The sequence below is a fragment of the Elephantulus edwardii genome, unplaced genomic scaffold, assembly GCF_000299155.1.
Source record: "Elephantulus edwardii isolate Elephantulus edwardi_28Jun2011 unplaced genomic scaffold, EleEdw1.0 scaffold00323, whole genome shotgun sequence".
Classification (NCBI taxonomy): domain Eukaryota; kingdom Metazoa; phylum Chordata; class Mammalia; order Macroscelidea; family Macroscelididae; genus Elephantulus; species Elephantulus edwardii.
In genome coordinates, this window is record NW_006400073.1 from 1,996,304 (window position 1) to 2,011,247 (window position 14,944).

Consider the following 14,944-nt stretch of genomic DNA (forward strand, 5'->3'; position numbering starts at 1 on the left):
ATAAAATATAATTATAGAAAAAAAAAAGAGTATCTTCTTTGGTGAAGTGTCTGTTCGTACTCTGTGCCCATTTTTCAACTGTGTTGTTTCCATTTATCTCGTTGTGGTGCTTGAGTATTTTATAAATTCTAGATATAAGTCCCTTATAAGACATGTCATTAACAAATATTTTTTCCCCCAGTCTGTGGCTTCATTTTTAACCCTACTGGAAAAGTTTTTGGATGTGCATAGGGATTTGTTTCTTAGAAGGTCTCATTCATCTATTTTATCCTCTCCTGGTTGTAGGCTTTTCAAGGTGCTTGGAAGACTGTGTATGTTGTAGATTAGGACTTCTAGAGTTCTTCCAAGCTTTTCTCTGATGAAGTTTATAGTCCTTAGTTTTAGTCCTAGGTCCTTGGATCCACTATGAGTTGTTTTTTGCTTATGGAGTGGAATATGGATCTTGGGTATTCTAGAAAGTTTTACAATTTTGCCAGTACCATTTGTTTAAAAGGCTGTCATTTCTCCATTTAACTGATTTCCTCTCCTTGTCAAAAATCAGCCAACCATAAGGAGATGGGCTGATTTCTGGGTTCTCAATTCTATTCCATTGATCTATGTGTCTATCATCGTACCAGTGCCACACTGTCTTGACCACCACGGCAGAGAAGAAATGTTAAAAATACCTAGCTCTAAGAGAGATGAAAATTAAAACAAATATGAGATATCATCTCACCCCAGTAATAATAGCAAATTTAACAGAACAGCAAACAACAAATACTGGTGAGGTTACAGAGAAACTGGAACCCTTATTCACTGTTGGTGGGAGTGTAAAATGGTGCAACCACTATGGAAGGCAGCATCGTGCTTTCTCAAAAAGTTGGAAATAGAAATACCATTTGACCCAGCAATTCCACTATTGGGAATATACCCTAAAGAGACCATAACTGCTATCCAAGCAGATATATGCACACACATTTATTGCAGCTTTGTTCACAACAGCAAAGAGTTGGAAACATCCAAGTGCCCATTAACAAATGAATGGACAGAGAAGTTGTATATTCACACAGTGGAATACTATGCTGCATTTAAAAACAAGGAACTCATGAAATATACAAAATGGGTGACTCTGGAGGACATTATGCTGAGTGAAATAATTTAGTCACAAAAGGACAAATACTGCATGGTGCCACTACTGTAAAGTGGGACTGATATAAGGGTTAAAGGGAAACTAAAAGGGGATAAATAATGTATACTGCATTGAAACAGATGTGGGAAAGAACTGTTTAGGAGGAATATGTGATTAGGTATTATTGTCATGACAAGAGTCCAGAATGAAAGCTGCATAGTGGAGAGGATGGGGTTGGGGGTGAATTGTATAACAAGGAAATTTTTTTTTACACTTTTCAAAGAGAAAAGAGAACTGGGGAGGAAGGGTGGGCAGGGAGGAAAATATGCAACAATGAATGAATGGAAATCCAAAGTCTCTGTAAACTTTCATTAAAATAAACAAAAAAATATGTATCTATATAAAACCCTTCTTGTTGTTCTGTATTATGGAGTTGGAACTGACCCATAGCTGACCCTCCAGTGGGTTTTCAGAGGCAGTTAATCCCAAGGGAGGAGTTTGCCCATCCTTCTCCCATGGAGCCGCTGGTGGCCTCAAACCATGTGCCTTCATGATTGCAGTTTCGTGCCAATAGGCCACCAGAGCTCTCTTCTAACCATCAGACCATTAAAATACAAGACGTATAAAATTTTTCCTATCAATTTTTGTCACATGACTTATTTCTTCTTTTTAAAACCTGTGCAATATAATTCTTTACAAGACTAATGTGTAACTTTGCCTAAAAATTGTTAAGTATTATCCATATCCAAATAAACAGGTTTTATTTGGATTGCTCAGAATTACTACAAAAAGACAAACCTGTTGCCCTCAAACCAATTTCAACTCAGGTGACAGAATACAGCTGCCTACAGGGTATCTAAGGGCAAAAATCATCACTGTAGCAGACACTGGATCTTTTTTCTGAGGAGCAGCTGATGGCTCTGAAGCCAGGCCTTATGTACCCACACCGACATCAGGGCTCCTCACTCAAACGAGACATGGAAACTCACTGCTGACGAGTTAGAACCAACTCAGAGCTGACCCTCCGTGGGTTTCTGAGACTGTAACACACATATGGGGAGATCCAACTTCTCACCTGGAGCCTCTGGTGGATTCAAACCACCAAAGGCACCATCACTGGGTTAGCACCATGCCACCAGAGCAATCACAAGAGTATAGTAATACTAAAAGACAAACTTAAAAGTGAAATAAAAATTAATAATACATGGCCATGAAAATCATATTCTAACCAAGATGTAATGGATTTTACCTTTCAAGTGGAAATTCAATTATAGTATGAAACTTTCCCTGAAGTGCAGCAGGTCCTTCTCCTACTTCAATATACTTGTTTTCAGTCACAATTGGAGAGCCGACTTGAGCCTGCGTTCTGGCTTGGGCTTCCTCCAGCGTCAGCAGCTTGGTGGGGGGCGAAGAAACCAGTAAGGACTTGGGTCTTGATAGGGAAGCTTTGATGGAAAGGCAACACAATGGGCAGGGTCAAACAGAGTAGACACGAGGGGAAAACACTACTTGTGTTGTTTTAAATTATTTTTATTACTTTTAATGGTAAGTATAATAATACTTTAAGTAAAAAATAGAAGGCAACATAACAAGTTGTTAACTTGGGCATAGATATATTTCAAATCCTTTCAGGAGTTTAACTATCTTCCTATCTCTAAGCATACCAGAAAAGGCAGGTATTTCCAGTTTTGGGAGATCTTTTCCTTGTGTTCCATAATATAACCTTTATAAACAAATAAATCATAGGTGCCATACTATTGTTTTAACTATGTCATGAACTTAGATTGTAATAAGTCTAACAGGTAGTACTCACTAAATACACTCAAAGTTCTAACTGTTAAATTGTACATTTTGGAACATATAAATTAGTTGCCAATTACACATTTAGCTATTCTTTAAGATCAAATAGAAAATTGGTAATTTTCCACACAGCATCCCTGCTCACCATACCTGGCCCCTCCTGGATGGCCGCACTGATCTTCCCACTGAAGAGGACATCCACATGGTTCAGGATGAATTCCACAACCACAGACTGAATCCTCACCTCCATAAATGCTGCCGTCCCACTGAAGCAGGCAGATTCGATCTGCTTTGATCTGTCAAGTAGATGCACAGTGCTTCCATCAGAATCTCTGAGATGACCCAGAGAACGAAATCACACTTTCATAGTTCCCCTGGCCAGTTCCAGCTGCCTTTCAGGAAGATGCTCATTAAAGTATAGATTTGTTCTCCTTTTCCTCTAAGGAACACTGATAAATTAAGAGTTTTATTTAAGAGAGCTGGTTCTCATTAAGGTTTTCTCTCTTCTCTCACTGCCACAGAATTAGAAGTGACTCAAAGTGGACTCTTCATTGGGTTTCTGAGGCTGTAAATCACAGGGGATGAGTTTGCCCATCTTTCTCCTGTGGAGTTGCTGTTATTTGAAAAGTCAGAGAGACAATGCCTCTCTGTGCAACTAGCTGTGCAACTCCCTACCGACTTCTTCAGCCACAAGAGCTTAAGGTCAACAAATAGTGAATTACCTTAGCAGGTTTGGAGCCCAAACAATTGCTAGATTTTTTGCGTGCATATTTGTGATGGAACAATAGTCAGCTAGAAGGGATAAGTGTCTCATCAGGAACTCCAGTGTCCTGGAAAAATAAATACAAGACATTAGCAGGGGGAAGAAAAAATCCATATAAAGCACAAAAATGTCCATTAACAAATGTGTAGTTTCCAAAACATAATGGGGAAAATATAAAGATTTTATATAATCTGCTGGGGTTTTTGCATTGTACTTGAGCATTATGAATTTACTGTTACTACAGAATGGAAGAAGGATGCTGTAAATAGAAGACGGAAGCTAAGGCAGATGCAGTTAGATGAGTTTTAGGATTAACTCTATAAAGAAATCTTCATTTTTTGTTGGATTTTTCCTTCTTTTTTTAAAAAAATGTGATTTGAGTGAAAGTATACAAAATATATTGGTTTTTCAATAAATCATTTATATACTTTGCTTTATAACATTAATCACACCTATAATGTCTGACCTTACTCCAGCTTGCCTTTCTTTTTCACATATCTACTTTTCTTATTGTTATTAGGTGCTGTTAACCTGTGAGGTGCATAGTCAATCACTACTAAGATTTATCATGATCCTAGCCTGTGAACGACAGATATGAACCTTGCTCTATCCTGTGCCATCATCATGATTTCTGATGTGGTCAAGCCCATCATTACAGATACTATGTCAATCCATCTTGTTGAGGGTCTTCCTTTCTTTCACTGATCCTCATCTTTCGCCACAGGTCTAATACCTCCTAACAACATGCCCAAAGTATGTGAGATGAAATTTCCCCATCCCTGCATCTAAAAAGTATACTGCGTCCGTTTCCTCCAAGATAGATTTGGTTGTTCTCTGGGCTGTCTATGTGATATTCAGGACTCTTCTCCAACACCACCACTCAAACACACCAACCCTTTTTCTATCATGCTTTTTCACTGTTGAACTTTCAGATACATAAGAAACAGCTGAAATATAATGGTTTGAATCAGGCTCACTTTTATCTTTAAACTAGTATCAATCCTTTTTAGCTCTTTGGAGAAGTTCTTACAGCAGATGTTCCCAATGTAAGATGTCTTTTGATTTATTAACTGCTATTAACTATGAGTGTTAACTGTTGATCCAAGTAAAATAAAATTACTGACAAGGTCAATCTTTTCTCCATCTATCATTATTTTGCCTATTGGTCCAGTGGTGAGAATTTTTGTTTTCTTGATGTTGAGATGTATCCATATTGAAAGTTCTAGTTTTAACCTTCTTCTGAAAGTGCTTCAAATCCTTTTTACTTTCTGCAAGTAAGGTGGTATCATCTGCATAAGCAGACTGTTTGTTCATGAGCCTTCAAGCAATCCTGGTGCCACATTTTTATTTCTATATAGTTCAGCTTCTTGAATAATTTGCTTAGCATATAGATGACTGTTGCTGTTGTTGGTATGTGTCACCCAGTGCGAAGATTGTCCGCTGACCCTCCAGTATAGTTTTCAGAGGCTGTAAATCACACAGAAGGAAACTGCCCATTTTCTCCCATGGAGCAGCTTGTGTGCTGGAACCATTTGTCTTTGGGTTGGCAGAACAACTTACCCACCAGGCCACCGGAACTCCCTAGGATTGGATAGGTAGGAGCAAGGATACAACCCTGATGTGATGTATCTTTCCAGACCTGACTTAAAATCATGCAGTGTTGCCCTGTTCTGCTCTCATAACTGCTCTTGACCTAGGTCTAGGTTTCACACAACCACCATTAGATGCACTGGGATCCTCTTCTTTTCAATGTTAGCCATAATTTGCTATGATTATAGTTAAATGCTTTTGCATAGTCAATAAAATATAAGTGAACATCTTTCTGGTATTCTTTGCTTTCAACCAAGATCCATCTGATACCAGAAATGAAATTCCTCCTTCTAAGGCTTCTTTTGAATTAAACTTGAATTTCTAGCAGTTTTCTGTTAATATACTGTTTCATTCATTTTTAAATAATCTTCAGTAAGATTCTGTTGCTGTTGTCAAGTGCTACTGAGTCAAGCGCGCATGAGTTGAGAGATCTGAATCCTGTCCTGCCTTGTGCCATTCTCATCTCTGACAAACTTGAGCCCAGTGCTGAGTCACCATGTCAATTCATCTAATTGAGGATCTTCTTCTCTTTCACTGACCCTCTGTTTTTTAAAGTGTGATATTCCTTTCCAAAGAAGAGTCCCTACTAGCAACATGCCCAAAGTATGTGAGATGAGGCTTTGCCATCCTTGCTACCAGGAACACTCTGGCTATACTTTTTCTAAGACACATCTATTTGTTCTTCGTAAATATTAATGGTATTGTTTCATAATTTCCATATTCTGTTGTGTCACCTATTTTTTTTTTTTTAGGATGAGAATAAAAAAGGATCTCTTCCAGTCAGCTGGCCAAATAACTGTCCTCCAAATTTCTTGGCACACACTACTGAGTGTACCCCGGGCCATGTCTGTTTGCTGAAACATGTCAATTGGTATGCTATCAATCCTTAGGTCATTATTATTTGCCAGCGCCTTCTGTACAGCTTGAATTTCTTACTTCATTAGTTATTTCAAAGGTTTGGTTTTTGGTGTTTTTTTTTCCAAATCCCTTCTTCTTTTCCCCTCACTAGTATAATGATGGAACTCTTGTGCCCAGTGGGAAGGAACTGTACTACCAACCCAAAGGCACATGGTTGGGTCTATTAGCTGCTCCACAGGAGGAAGATGGGAATTCTCCTCTTGTGCAATTTACTTTCTCTGAAAACCTGCTGGAGGGTCAGCTATGATATAATTCTGACTCAATGGTATCACACTACAACAGAATGACTGACAACAACAGAACAACCATACCAGAATGATTCTAACTTTGAATCTTTCTCATTCATTGCTGTAAAATTAGAATGGATCATAGCTTAAACCTTCAGTTTCTGAGAGATACCAGTGCAGCGAATCCTCCACAGAAGCTATTTTCTAGATCAGATTAGATTGTGAAGCTATGCTATTCAATATACTAAGCAGACATACTAACAGAATAGAATTCAAACTCTTCTCTATGAAATAAGACAACACAATGTCTAACCAGTCAGAAAAAAAGAGAAAAATTCTAATAGGCATTCAAGTGAGAGTTCAGCAAGTAATGTGCTTTTGGAATAGAGCCACTTAAGTCTTATATGCGAGTTTATTTTGTGGACTCTAAGTTTTCATTATTTAAGTAATTCCATACATATTGAGGATAACTAACAGGGCAGTTATCATAGACATTAAAACTATTAAAGACAACATAGGCACATAGGAAAGGTGAATATGGAGAGGTGAAGAGGACTCCACCCATTACCATAAATAGCTCTGAGAGCTCAGATGCTCTTTCCACATTCATGTTAGCATATTCTATGAATACATCTACTGCTGAAAATAATCCAAAATCAGCTGAAACAGTACATTGACAGAGAATTACCAGAAATACAAGCTGGGTTTGGAAGAGGCTGTGGCACTAGGGACATCATCACCAATGTATGATTGATCTTGGCTGAAAGCAGAGAGTACCAGAGGAATGTCTATCTGTTTTTCATTGACTAAGGAAAGGCATTTGATTGCAAAGATCACAAATTGTGGCTAACTCTGAGAAAAATGGGAATCTTAGAGCATATGATTGTGCTCATGCAAAAACTGTATGTAGACCAGGAAGCAGTCATCAGACAGAACAAAGAAACACTTTATGGTTCAAAATCAGAAAGGGAGTGCATCAGCGATTCGTTCTGTTTCTATACCTTTTCAATCTGTACATGTAACAGATTATGCAGGAAGCTGGAGTTTATGAGGAGGAATGTGGCTTTAATGTTTGGAGCAAGATTCATTAAAAATCTGCATTATGCAGATGACACAACCTTGCTTGCTGAAACTAAGGAGGGCCTGAAGTATCTGCTGCAGAAGGACAAGTACCATAGTATTCAATATGGATTGAAGCTCAACATAAAAAAAACAAAGATTCTCACCACTGGGTCGAATGGCAGCACCATAATGGATGGAGAACTGTTAACAGTTGCAACTTGCTCAGATCCACAATGAACACTGGCACCACCAGTCAAGAAATCAAAAGATGGATTGCATTAGGAAAATCTGCCATTAGAGACCTCTCTGGAGTGCTGAAAAGCAACAATGTCTAGAGACTAAGGTGTGCTGATACATGGTATAGTCTTTGCAATTATCTGCTATGCATCAGAGAGCTGGACAAAGACCAAATATGACAGAAGGAGAATTGATGCCTTTGATGTGGTGCAGGAGAAGAACATACTGTGGACCACCAAGAAGTTACTGATCTATTTTGGAGAAGGTGAAACCAAGTTGTTCCTCGAAGGCAAGGATTTTGAACATGTTTTTGGGAATACTTTAGGCATGTTCCCAGGAGGGATCAGACTTTGGAAAAGGTTATCATGCTTAGAAGGGTAGAAGGACAGCTCAGGAATTAAAGACTCTGGATGAAATGAACTGACATGGTAACAGTAACTGGGGTAATGAAGTGTGTCAGAGACAGTGAGATTGGCTCAAGAGACTGGCAGCATTCAGAGACAGGTTTTTTTTCTTTTTTTTTAATTCATTAGTTGTTTGTTTTATTAAAATTGAGATTTTAATGAAAGTTTATAAAGAACTTGCATTTCAATTAATTCATTTTTGCACATTTTCCTCCCTGCCCATTCCACGCTCAGTTTGCTTTTCTCTTTGGGGGAAAAAAAAAACCAACCCCAAACTTTCATTGTTGTACAATTCCTCATCCCCATCCTAGTCCACTTTACTATGCAGCTCTTCTTCTGGATTGTTGTCATGCAAATAATACCTAATCATATATTCCTTTTAAGCAACTTCGTCCCTCATCAGTTTCAATGCAGTGTACATTATTTATCCCCTTTTCTTTGCTTTCCCCCAATTCCCGATGTCAGCCCTGTTTTATAACAGCAGTATTATGCAGCATTTGTCCTTTTGTGACTGAGATATTTCACTCAGGGTCACCAATTTTTGTATAATTTTGTAATACGTTTTTCTTGTTTTTCAGTGCTGCATCATATTCAATTGTGTGAATATACCACAGGTTCTCTATCGATTCATTTGTTGATGGGTTAAGAGATATGGTGAATAGGGTTGCTATGAGTCACAGTCAACTTGAGGGCACATTACAACTACAATATACACATCCACATATATAGCAGAGACAGTAGGAAACAATACTGTGTAAGCTTCTGAACCATATTCAAACACCCTGAGGGAATGAGTTGTTTCTGGGGCCTTGAATTGTAGTCATAGGGGACATAAAGGTCAACTGGAAGAACACAGTCCCCAGTCCATATTTTGTTGAGCCTGGGGTCTCAAAAGGTTATAGCTAAACATCAAGGAAGCTATTGCTCTCTATTTGTCTGGAACAAAGAAGGACAGCAAAAATCAAAGATGTAGTGAAAATGGACCACTGAACGTCTAGTACTCCGAGAACAATAGAATTGGATGGTTTCCAGATACCAGTACTGTAGAGTGTGGAAAAACATGGAACAAAGCTAAAAACATAAGCAAAGGCCAGGCTTATTGGTCTGATAGCAACTACTGGAAAGAAATCCCAAGACTATCATCCTAGTCACCATTCAATCTGCAATAAAATTCACCTTTCTGGACTCAACATAGCCAAACAATACATATGTTATAGGATGACCAATGATAACCAACTACAAGGTCAAAAGAGCAGAAGAGCAGCACTTACCTAAGGACAAAGCCCTGAAGACAGAAGGATTAGAGGAAATCAGAATTACAGGGAGGAAGTAGGTAAAGTGGTTATATTGTGTGTATTGTAATTAATGTTATAAAACAAAGAATGGGTGAATGAAGAATCAATTTGTTTTGTAAATGTTCACTCAAGCCATAATTAAAAAAAAACACTATTAAATACAATGAAGGAAGGCTATAAGACTTACTTGTAGCAGTTTTAGTCAAAGTTAAATTATGGTCCACTTATGTGACTTAAAGATTCAGACAGGTGTAATGCTAATTTGAAAGGCAAAGTATGATAGCAACAATCCTGGGTACTGTTCAAGATGCTGTCCTAGGCTATCTTATTCAGTTTTTAAAATAATTGTTTTTAAAATAAATCGTCAATTCCATTCTATGGAGAAGTGGCAGTGCTTTGATTTAAATCAAGGTCAGTGTGGCTCTGACGTCAATCAACACTACCTATTTTTACTACTCTACAATAAAAATTCTTAACTCTTTATCCCTCCTGAACCTGGTTAAATAAATACACAGGCAGAAGTGAGACTTGTCAGGAGGTTATTTAGAGGTGGGTAAATTGAAAAATGTGTTCAGAAAACAATTTAATACCTGTTATTCAGAAGAGGGAAGAGTGAGGGGGAAAGATTAAAACACTTCAGAAATGTTATTTTACAAGAAAGGCACATTGAAACAACCAGAGTCATTTATTTATCAACACTTAGCAACAGCTATCATTGTTGCTGTGGCCTCCTGCGGAGCAGCTAGTGGATTTGAAACATGTGCCTTTGGGATTGCAGCACAGCTTCTTACCACTAGGCCACCAGAGCTCCCTTAGGAACAGTTGTAACAAAACCAATAAATAAGAGCAAAAGCTAAAAAAAAAAAAAAAGGAAACAGGCTACGTCAACCACTCATTGGTTTATTAACTCATTAAAACACTATTAAAAAAATGAATTGGACGTCAAGCACTGTGCTAGGTCTCTGTAATACTAAGACAAATAAATAAAGAGAAAGATAAATGCATATTTTACTAATAAAATATATTCTCTGATAAAAATAACTTCAAATAAGTTTAATAATTAGAAACCAATTTCATGTATCAGTTGACTCACTATTTTGTCTGCTATTGTACAACATATGTTTACCTGTAGTGTGGAGGGGGGAGCTGCTGAATGACATCATGAATTTTTATCAGCCTTTCTTCATCTGTTGCTGCTGAAACAGCATCCTATAACAATCACAGTGCAAAATAAATTAGTATTGGCTTGTAGAAACCAGCTCTTCGTTGACAATTCAATCTGAAATGAATCCTCTCTGCTTTAAATGAGGAAAATGACATAATATCAAAGACTTAAGCTTTGTATTTCTCTATACTATTTACAGTAAAGTCTATAAAAGAATGTATTTTTAAAATTTGCTGGTAAGCAATAAGGAAGAATATAAAAAAATTGTTTCAAAGACAGAAAGGTAAAGAATGAGAAAAGAGCAAAGATTATGAACTAGCATGAACAACAATGTATACGAACTTTGTAAGTAAACCAGTATAAAATAAAGAAGAATAGATCGAAACCTCAAAAACCAAAACAAAATTAAAAAAAAAGAAAAGAAGCCCTATTGGCCATAGAACTATTTCTTACATGTTACCAAACTAATCTTCATGATGTTCACAATAAAACCACATGACAAATTGATTCAAAACTACCTTTTACTTACAGAAAATTTCTCATAGAGTTGGTATGTGAGCAGTGGGTTTGGGAGCTCTCGGAAGTACAGCTTACAAAGGGAGCCAACAGAATGAATGTCTTGGACATACGGTTCTTTTGTCAGGTCGGGAACATGTTCAGAGTCAAACTCGTGGCTAACAAAAACAGAAGTTGTACACAATGGAATACTATGCAGCACTCAGGAGCAACGGTTTTTAAAAATACAATGTAATTTGGGAGAGGCTGGAGAGCATTAAGTTGAGCGAACTAATGCATTCTCATAAGGGCAAATATTGCATAAGACCATTATTGTAAAAATAAAAGGATAAAATAAAAAAGTAAAATATGTACATGAACTCAAGGAGGGGGAGGGGGTAGGGGTGAGCAGAGGGGTGAGGATGGGTAGGGGTAAAACCACAGGGTTGAACAGTTTGGTGGGTGGAGGGGGGAAAGTAAATGGGAAGAATCCGGACAAAAAGACAGTGTAATTATAGGTAAGGTCCAATGGTGATTGATTTTATAAAACATAATGCATGAGAATGAGTGTATGAAACACAATGTGAATGATGAATAGTGTGAAACACAATGAATATAAACTTTGTAAACAAACCAGTTAAAAAATAATGTAACATAGACTGTATATGAATGACTATATGAAACACAATGTAAATGAAAAATTGTATAAAACAATTTATATGAATGAAACATAATGAAAAGGAATTATTATATGAAAACCAATTAAGAGTACTTAAAAAACAAAACAGAAGTTAGAGAAACAAAATGGAGTGATTTTGTTGGAGAAAAGTCAATACAGGAGCTATAAGTCTTAACCTTTATCTTCAAATGTTAAATTTCTTCAAATGAGAATGTTCCTTTTAAGTTATACTTGGATGCTCACAGAATAGGAGAAAACATGCAACACAATTTCAAATTCTTAAAATATCCAGACTTAATGGAATGACTGATACTGGGGGCCTCTTTAAGATGACTGCCTTGAGAGGAGCTTTAAACCTTAAACTGAAATTGCCTTTTTAGGTCACCTGTTAATATCACTCACAGTACTTTATAGTAAAAAAGACCAACTAGAAGATATCTGATGGCTTAATGGTAAGGAATTACACTGTCAATGCAAAAGTATGTGGTTCAAATCCACCAGCTGCTCCATGAGAGACTAGAAATCTTGTGCCTCTGAAAACTCACTGCAGGGTCAGCTATGAGTTGGCTCCAACTTATAATAACAGAGGATATGAAATGGCCAAAATGACTCTAAAGCAAAGATGAGGAGGTAAGGGGAAATCTGAGTTCTCTGACACAATGAGAACAGATGAACAAAGAATGGCATGCTGAACAATGTAATCAGAAAAAAGGCATATTTGAATTAAATGAGAACCTTATATGCTGTGTAAGCTCGCACCTTTTTAATTATTACTTATTTTTATTAATATTTTTTATTATTCATATACATTGTGTTTCATGTATGTTCACTGAGTTCTATAAAACATTTCATTTACATTCTTTTCTTTCAGGTACATTGTGGATTTTTTCTCTGTCCAATGATCTTACTAATAACTACATTCATAAAAGTGTGAAAGCCAGCTACTTCATGCCTCACGCCTTAATATTAAGCTCTCATCTCAGACACTATTTCAAAATTATGAGCTAAAGAGCGATTCTATTCATATGAAAATTTTAGCTTTCATGTTGTCATAAGTTCAATATCTCTTGGTGTGCTAAAATTAGAAAGAGATAAAATAGAAGTAGTAATGCATCACTAAAAAACTGAGCAATGATTTTTGAAGTACTGCACAACATAGGTAATTCGTGACCAAATTAAGCTGAGTGACATAAAGGCAGTCATAAAAACGAGCTACAGTATAAGAAAACTAATACAAAAATCTAAGGGAATTTTACACACAGAATTCATCTTAGAGAGCTAAAAGGGATGAGAAGGGAGGAAGAAAGGAGCAAATTAATAAATAAGTAAGCTGAGTGAAAGGAAAGGCAATATACAATAGAGCTTTGGCTGTTGTTATTTTTCACTCAGAACTGACTCTTAGCTGACCCAACAGAGAGTGTGCAGAGGCAGTAAATCTCATGGGAGGAGATTCCCATCTTTCTCCAGTAGAGCAGCTGGTAGATTCAAACCACCTGCCTTTGGGGTAGCAGCACAACAACTTCTTCCCAAAATGCCACAGCACGCCCTAGAGTTTTATTTGTTGTTGTAGTGTGCCACTGAATCAGAGCCACCTCACAGCTAACCCTCCAGTGGGCTTCAAGGCTTTAAAGTAGAAGGGAAGAGACTGCCCATCTTTCTCCTCTGGATTCAAATTGCAAGCCTTAAGGTTGGCAGCACAACTTCTTACCACTAGGCCATCAGAACTCACTAGAGTTTTGATTAGACTTTGTAATGAAGCCATTTTAATTGGTGTTATAAAACAAAACGTCTATGAAAGATTGTAAATACTCTGTTTTATAAACTTGTGCTCAAGTAATAAAATGTTATAGACTTAAAAAAAATACCAAAAAGGAGTTAAGGTATGATTTTCTGAAAAGATTGATGAAAGTTTTCTGACATCAATTAAAGATGCCATCCAGGATGTCTTGTTGACACTAAAAAAGAGGCTTAAATCATAAAAGAGTCAGACATTCCACATGACCCTCAACCAGAACATGCATGCCCATCTTACAGATTCCTGCCATGTCACTCAGTCACCAAAATGGAGACGAGGGGATCACTTTAAAAACAAGGACCCTCCAGGATGTCCTGGTGACACTTAAAAATAAGGACCTTCCAGGATGTCTTGTTGGCACTTAAAAACAAGGACCCTCCTGTGGATTTACAGCCTCTCAAAACCTGGTGGAGGGTCAGCGATGAGTCATTTCTGACTAGATGGCCCACAATAAGTCTCCTTGCCCACTTAAATTTTAAAGTTCCCAAGATCCTACTATGTGGTGAATGTGGTAAAGGTTTCATCCACAGACAAATCTTGGCCCTTTTATTTAAAAGTTGGTTTGGCCTTCAGGACTCATGTTACTATATTTCGGAGGAACATTCTTCTAAGTGGTATGGCACTCTTCTGTTCATTTGCTGTACTGAGGTAATAAAGGTTTGCTGTGATGCTGAGGCTTGTGCTCTTGGGGTGTCAAATGCCATAACGGTTGCCCATGGTAGACAAGTGTTTGGTAGCACTCCCAGTTTAAGACAGGTTTGGAAGCAGGAGTGGCATCCACTTCCTAAACCACCTGCCTCTGGAAACTCTATGAACTTGGAGAAAGGATGTTAGTTACAGAGAGGCTCCAGGCCTTTTGTTCATAGGGTCACTATGTATCACGCTTCGCTCAATAGCAATCATCATTGACAACAACAAGAACAACAGTTAAAGATAAGATGGGGGGAAAAACAACATACAGAAAACAATATTATGCCCATCTTATCCAAACTATGCTACTGTAATTATAGTTATCAAAATCAACTCAAATTTGAAATATTTTCATTTTAATGAATTATATTAGGAACTGAAAAGTAAAATGCCCTGTAAGGTTTTACCGTAGTCTCTGAATGTTGGAGGCGACGCCAGAGAGACGATAGATTCCGTCGACAATGCCATACCTCTCGATGAATGCTGTGCAGCTCTGAAGAACCTGGGGTACTAGAGAGAACAGTGGAGGGCACAGATTAATCTGGGAGGATGCACTGGAATCCAAGTCATCTATCTGAAAACTAAGAACAACTTAACTTTTATAAGCAAAAATAAATTTCAAATAAAAGTTAAACAGGGGAGGGAAATTAAAAACAGAAAAGTGGAACAGTGGGAGTGGACTTGAATCGGGACACACCCCTGCATCTCTGACCCAC

General features: G+C 37.5%; 1 protein-coding gene across 1 annotated transcript in view; it reads right to left on the reverse strand.

The window, feature by feature from the left end:
- ARHGAP32 (Rho GTPase activating protein 32) overlaps positions 1–14,944 on the reverse strand; it is a 385,046-nt gene that overhangs the window by 23,636 nt on the left and 346,466 nt on the right. The window contains exons 12-17 of the mRNA XM_006901383.1: positions 14,636–14,738; positions 11,099–11,243; positions 10,531–10,613; positions 3,631–3,738; positions 3,059–3,204; positions 2,358–2,553 (exon numbers count right to left, since the gene is read on the reverse strand). Coding sequence (XP_006901445.1) covers positions 2,358–2,553; positions 3,059–3,204; positions 3,631–3,738; positions 10,531–10,613; positions 11,099–11,243; positions 14,636–14,738 — 781 coding nt within the window. The remainder of the gene's footprint in view (positions 1–2,357; positions 2,554–3,058; positions 3,205–3,630; positions 3,739–10,530; positions 10,614–11,098; positions 11,244–14,635; positions 14,739–14,944) is intronic.